The sequence below is a fragment of the Festucalex cinctus genome, chromosome 5 (genome assembly GCF_051991245.1).
Source record: "Festucalex cinctus isolate MCC-2025b chromosome 5, RoL_Fcin_1.0, whole genome shotgun sequence".
In the NCBI taxonomy this organism is placed as follows: Eukaryota; Metazoa; Chordata; class Actinopteri; order Syngnathiformes; family Syngnathidae; genus Festucalex; species Festucalex cinctus.
The window spans coordinates 13,452,032-13,459,511 of NC_135415.1; the positions used below are offsets into that span (position 1 = coordinate 13,452,032).

The window sequence follows — 7,480 nt, forward strand, 5'->3', positions numbered from 1 at the left end:
GTTTAGTGTTGCTCTCCCAAACAACCACACAAGCACTCAGTTTTGTGTGTGTGTGTGCGTGTGTGTGCGTGCGTGTCCGTGACCGCTATCATTCGAGTGTTGATAACAACCACACAAACACACGCAATGCTTGGATGACGTCATATGTTTATGTTTGCTGCTTTGGCGAAGTTTATATTACAGCCCATGAGACATGGACAAAAGTATTTGGACGCAGGTTGGTACATTGTACATTTGTGCACTAAAATACAGTAACTGATCACAAAAAGTTGCGATATGCCACAAATTGCAGTTTGTCACAAAATAAATTATGTATTTTGTCACAAAATAAATACATTTTTGGCAAGGAAAGAGATTTTTCACATTTTCCCTGAAATTATTATTATTGTTTTATTTAAAAGATTATAATTTGAAATGAAAATTATTTTTATGCTTCTCACATAAATAAAATATACTGTCATTAAAACATTATTTGATGATAAAATGACACAGTTCAACTACTAGTATAAGAAAATGTTGTCACAGTCATTGTTTTGAAATTCTTTTGTACTATGCTTTCAAAATGGTTAATTTTAAACCAACTTGTTTTGCATGTAAATGTGATTTAAATGACTCTTTGTTCACATGAAGTCTACAGAAACTTTTACTTAGGGCTGGGTCTAAAATATCGCTATATCGATATTGAATTGATATTCCTTTTCATAGCCCAATATCGATTGATAAAACAATGAATCGATACTTTTAATACGGCTTTCCCCCCCGTAAATAATGTGCCAAATACCCCCCAAAAGAAGTAAGGTAAGAATTGGACATAAAAAGCAAAATGTGTATACATAATCATGTGCTATCGCTGTGTCTCTTACAATACAGGTAAATTTGTTTTTATTTATTTATTAACTACTGGAACATTAGTGTCAAATCTGTCACAAGAATGTAAATGACGTGGGGGTTTTTTGTCACTATTTTACATAGCACTGTGGTTGTAATTGATTTCAATTATTATTTATGGTTTTGATCAGGTCACGTTCAATAAAACATAAATGATATATGATTAATATAACTGTATTGGATTCAATTATAAATGTAACTAGACTAAGTGCAATTTCTGGAGAAATTGCGTGGGAATGCTGAAAGCTGAATGCTAATGGCTGAATGCTAAGATTTGAATGCATGTGGAATGCTTATGAAGTAAACTGAGAGATAAATTATGAAATGTGCCACCGAACAGTATTAGACACCTGGTAATGATGATAAGTTTTATTTATGGAAGTGGGTGTGGATAATGATAGAAAAAGTTCAATGTCTGTCCCATTGAAAATGAATGGGGTAAAGTTGATATTAAATGTTGAATTGTGCAACTACTGTAAGTAATGTGGAATCACACAATATATACCCCGGGAGGCGTGAATTTTTTAAGCTAGTTGAAATTTGAACAATGTAAATTGGAAGTATTATGTGGCAAAAAAAAAGTGTGGAGAATAAAAATCACAATGACATATATGGGAATGTTTCAGCATTCCCACAAATATTCATATATTTACTAATGCACCAAGTAAGAGAAAGAAGTTTCTACTATTTTGCAGCATTGCTGCTTCTGGGAATGTCCTCAATATAAAAGAAAATTTTGGACCTCTGAATTCGATACCCAGCCCTACTTTTATTGCCATTAAAACTGTGTGTTTGCAGGATATTACCACATGGGCTCAGGAACACTTCAGAAAAGCATTGCCTGTTATCACAAGCTGTCTACAAATGCAAGTTAAAACTATAGAGCAAAGTGAAAGCCGAACATCAACAACAGGGACCAAGCTCATCTGAGATGGACTGACACAAAACGGGAAATTGTGCTGTGGTCTGACGAGAGTAGAAAAAAAATACTAATGTGACTATTAGCCTTTCCTGCCAGCAGTCCCGACCTGTCTTCCAATATAAAATGGGCGCAAAATACACAAAACAACCGACACCTAACTTGGCTGGAATTTGGGTTTGTAATATATTGCTGTGACGTGATGTAATGTCAAAATATCCGTCCATCATTCACAATCACTACGAAAAATACAAACAGACCTCAACACTTTGTGATCAAAAGTCGCACGCTTTTTCCCAGGAATCAGGACTTGTGTTTCCGCGCAAGCTCCATGTAAAAAAACACGCCTTCTTTTGTCACTGATCATTCACGCCTGACACTCATCATGGTGGGAAGTACCCAAATGCAAACACGTGGTTGACTGGAAGCTGTTGGCCATTTGCTTAATGCTAACATAAAATGCAAAACGCAGTAGGGCAGGCTAACAAAACCCGTGTCAAATGTTGACATATTTGAGAGGGCACATACTGCAATAAATGTTTGATGACATTTATTTTCTGTGAACTATTCACTATCGCATCTGTGGTACCCAAAGCATGCGAAAGAGCCCGTTATTCACGTACGCACTTCCGCACTCACATCAACATTCAACAGTTAAGCAATATAAAGTAAACACCGTAAATGCCGTTGGCAAATGTTTTGACAACATAAAAAACTCTACGGGCTTCCATGACAATCACATCCTGTCACATTTGCTTTCTCGTCACACTGTGTTGTCGTGACCATCCCGTTTCGTTTATAGTGGCATGGAATGGGGTTGCCATAGCCAGCATTTGTACTTGTACTTCAGTACACAGTGTGAGTACCGTTGCCACGCCTGCACGAAAGCGGTCGCCCGAAACAATGTCAAAAATATTTTTACAGGTAGGAAAGCCTAGCAAGCGTCTCAGCATCTGAAGAATGTCTGTTGAGACACTAGAGGGATGACATCATAACCGTGCGACAAGACTACCCCCATCCAAAACGGGCCAGACGCTCCTTTTAAGGTGGAATGTTGCATCACACATGCCATGTATTATATTTGAATTAGGATATAGTGTATATTTTGTACTAATGTTTATCAAAAGTCTTTTTAAATTCATTCACTTTGATGAGTCAGCTGAATGTCAATCAAGTGAGTGTTGCTGTATGTATTTAGTTCAAATGTATAAATGATCAATGAACATGTCTTAACACGTTACTCCTGATGACATGACAAGATTACATTTCCTCATAAAAAGGCTACATTAAGCTCCTGAAGTTTTTTTTGTTGTTGTCCATTTGTTCAAGAAATGACATCAAAATCACATTTTGCCTTTAAAAATTATGCGAGATTTGGTCATTAATTTCTTATATCAGGGCATAAAACATGAAATTTCACCAAATGGTTGCTATATATTTTTAAAAAATGAATATTTTATCCAAACTATGAAATGTTTTTGTCACAGGAAAAAACATTTAAAGCGTATTGGTTTAAAGATGGATGAAAACAGTAAAAAGGCCTGACACGTGATATAATTTACATTTTTTTATTCAAGTTGTTGATCAATAAATAGCAAATAACAATAATAATAATAAATAAATAAGACATGACAACTGTCAGTTATGAAGTGCATTCAATGACAAATTCAAGTTTCTGGTTAAAGTTCACAGTTTTTTTGTTCTTTTCTTGGCTTTCAGTCTCCTCCAGGCCTCAGCGGGCCGCCGGCAGGCACCAAGCCGGCGCACGGAGTTGCTTCCTTGGCCACAGTTGAGCGGACTCGTCGCTGCATTGCCCCTCCGCTCGGTCCCTTCGTGCTCGGCTTTGCTTTCGCGTCGAACCACCGCGATGTCCGGGTTGGTTTAGTTCTCACCGCCCAGGCGATGGTAGACGAGCAGGGCCACCAAACTGTTGCTCGCTGGCCCGGCGGTGGTGGTGGTGGCGGCGGCGTCGGCCGGAGCTTTCGCCTCGCAGACGCTGGAGGGAGCGGCCGCCGGAGCGGCGTCGCCGGCGGCGGCGGGGAAGGTCTGGTGGTCGCCGCCGGTCGGCGCGTCGGCGCAAGGCTCCTCGGTGTAGATTTGCCACAGGAGCACCAGGACGAGGAGAAGCAGCCAGCGTTTGGCCGCGTTCTTCTCCGGAGGCGGCAGGTGCATGCGGACCTTGGCCGGGTACATGACCCGGGTACAGCGCTTCTTGGGCCGGGCGGGCGCCGCGTAGCTGGCGGCCGGCGGGATGTGCTCGAACGTGAACACTTCCGGCTGCGTGTTGCGCCGGGCTAAGCTTTCGCGTCTGTAGAGAAGCATCGTGGAGCTTGTCGAGTACATTTTTTGTCGCTTTTCCTTTCTTTTGCTTAAGTTTCTTCTCGTTAGTGTCTTTAGGCGTGTGAGGACAAGATGAGCAAAAGTTGCATTTATACTTTAGCTCGCGGTGACGTTAGTGCAGGACTGAGCCAAGCCACGCCCCTGGCCTGCACATTCTTACTCAACGGCAGACAGGGAAAAATCCACACCTTTTATCATTTATTTGGGGTTAGGGTTCAATTTAGGGTTGAATGATTACTCCGAAAGCAGAAGTCGGTGCTCTGTTTTTTGGAGGAATTTTTTTATAAGTTTTTAAATAAAGTTTTCCCCCTGTTTTTCAGAGTATTTTTTCCCCGTTTTTTTGTTTGTTTTGTTTTTATGACAGAAAAAAAAATTCAATAAAACAGAAAAAAATATTCAGAAAAACAGAAACATTAAAAAAAAATACTCAAAAAACCAAGCTCCCCAAAAAATTAGTCAGAAAAATATATATATTTTTTTTCAAGTGAATGCAATACGCTTCCGTACTATTAAATATTGAATTTAGGAATATTAAAACATCTATTTATTACGTATTTTTCTCATTTATTTATTTGATAAAACATTTTTCCAGTGATGGTGATGATTAATTCACCATTCTTTATTTTTTAAATGTTCTTATTTTAATGGTTTAATTTATCATTTTACATATACCGGTAACTGTATATTTAGATAGGTTACATATATATAATACATTTATTATTAGCCTTTTCGTATCCAATAATTGATTGAACTTCTTTTCACAATACTGAAGTTGGTGAATGAATGAAAAAATGACGATCGTGACCAGACATGCCAGGAATGCCGCGACATGTCTTCGTGCCTAAATCATTAGTAAAGTTCACCTCTGGTATCTGTCATTTTTTTTCATAACAATACAACATGTGTCGTATAGTAGTACAATGTTAGATCCTTTGAAATCATTGTATTGAATAATGATCACATTTGACTCAACGTTAACATAACAATAAGCCGACTTCAGACAAAATATTCCTATCATATTGTTCAAGACGTGTGGTAAATATGCTGACGTTGGTATTGACAGCACTTTAAAAGTTGAACTTGAAGGAGCTTGTTGAGGGTAAAAACACAAGCTGGGATTTCGTCCGCCGGTGTTTTTCCGACCTGAGCAACATTTCGCCAGAGGAACTTTAATGCTGATGACATGAGCGGGGGTGTAATTCACCTCAGTTCAACATGAACGATATCACGCTCATGCTTGTAACAGGAAGTGGGCCTCTCCACAAGGAGCTGAGTTTCCTGTGTGTAATGACCACACACCGCACATGACCGCCATTGCGTGTGTTTACGAGAAAAAAAAAAAATCTGATTTCAAAAGGTGAAACGTGTGTTTTGTTACAAGATACTGTATAATTCTGTATGTTACACAACACATTTTATATTTTCCCTTAGAAGGCTAAATTAGACCAAAAAGAATAATATATTTGTACTCAGACTAATAATATCACATGTAAATTAGAAATGAAAAATTAATCAACATTGTCAATTTTCAAATGACAAAGGCTGCGATTTGGGGGTGGGTACACCTCTGCTTCATTTCTGCTGGTTGGTATGTTATGTATATATTTATTATTATAATTAATAATATAGGGTGGCACGGTGGGTGACTGGTTAGCACGTCCGCCTCCCAGTTCTGAGGACTCGGGTTCAAGTCCAGGCTCCGGCCTTCCTGGGTGGAGTTTGCATGTTCTCCCCGTGCCCACGTGGGTCTTCTCCGGGTACTCCGGTCTTCGCCCACATTCTAAAGACATGCATGGCAGGTTAATTGGGTGCTCCAAATTGTCCCCAGGTGTGCTTGTGAGTGTGGATGGTTGTTTGTCTCTGTGTGCCCTGCGATTGGCTGGCAACCAGTTCAGGGTGTACCCTGCCTATTGCCCAGAGCCAGCTGAGATAGGCTCCAGCACCCACCCTTGTGAGGAATAAGCGGTCAAGAAAATGGATGATGGATTAATAATATAATAATGTTTATTTGAATACAGATTAATTTATTGCTGATGTGATTGTTAAAAAAATATATGGGAAGTGAGCCTTGAAAAAATAATCGCAAATGAAATCGTAATCAATATATTGAGGAAAAAGTGATCACAAATCAATTATTTCTTCAAAATGTTTCAAAGCCTAATGCAAACAATGTATTTGTTCACAAGAAGGTATACATTACACCATCTAAATAGAATTTAACATTCAAGATGGTAGCTTCCTCATGTAAATGTGGAATATTGCCAGTCCAGGAAAAAAAAAAAATCTTTGACGTCTAAAGCCGTCTATGGCAGTAAATGTGTTAAATTTAATGTCTGCATGTTTTGAATGTTCTTGGAGACTACACAAAAAATATATTTTTTTTTTAACTATGTGCACTAAACACTGCAATTTACTGTTTTTTAAATTTACTTTGCTGCTTTAATAAGTTGATGCATAAAGAAAAAGCTTTTTGCACTTCGTGTTTTATTGTGTGTGCAGGAATATTTGACGTCTGACGACATCCATGGCAGTGAATGTGTTAAAACATTGTTAAACATAACAGAAAATGTTAAAAAGGCTGCGGAAATATGTTTTGCCTCAAAAAGGCTATTTGAGCAGGAAAAGCTAACGTAAAGCACAACATTTTATGCTTTAAAGTCTATAATCCAACATTTTAGCTTTTTGTTAACTGGGGAAGAAATGTGTTTGCAAGAAAAACACTAAAGGTGACACGTTGTTTTGTGTTCAGAGTGAAAGTCGTGTAAAACGTCTGGGTGGGTTTTTCCGCTCTGACTGGAAGCGAGCGGCCTTCGCGTGGCGGGAAAAAGGTGTTGTTTTAGTGTTTCACCGTGTCTGCATCCCTCGTGTGACACACAATCCGCCTTTTTCCACTCATTATGTAACCACCTCGACATCCTCTGAGGCTGCAAATTGACTAAATCATTAAAAAAAAAAAAAACTTTTAAGAAACGCTGACTGTTTTGTTTTTTGTCTCACCGCACGCTTGCCCTGTTGCCACGACAACGGCGGCGGCGGCAGTGTGGATTTGGGTCAGTAGCTGTGCGGTAACACGCTCAAAGGCTCTTTTGATGGGCCCAGGCTGGGCTGGTTGCCATGGGAACGGGCCTACGTGCCGAACCGGGCGGCGTCCAGGTGAGGACATGCCGGGCCGGGTCACGTTTCATATGCACGCACGCACGCACGCACAGGCAGGTAGGTCATGGGACGGTCAGACGTGTGTGTCCGTGTGTGTTTGTGGGGTTTCCACGGCAAAAAACTTTGAGGAATTGTGGGTAATGTAGTGCTTCACAAGCACATGACGTTTGGAGAATC

At 39.6% G+C, this 7,480-nt stretch overlaps 1 protein-coding gene across 1 annotated transcript; it reads right to left on the reverse strand.

Moving 5' to 3' along the window:
- Positions 1-3,359: 3,359 nt before the first annotated feature.
- On the reverse strand, positions 3,360-4,295 carry ier3 (immediate early response 3). Its single transcript, XM_077521859.1, has one exon. It carries the CDS (start codon positions 4,148-4,150, stop codon positions 3,689-3,691), a length of 462 nt encoding a protein of 153 aa, XP_077377985.1. The 5' UTR covers positions 4,151-4,295; the 3' UTR covers positions 3,360-3,688.
- Between the last annotated feature and the right edge of the window lie 3,185 nt (positions 4,296-7,480).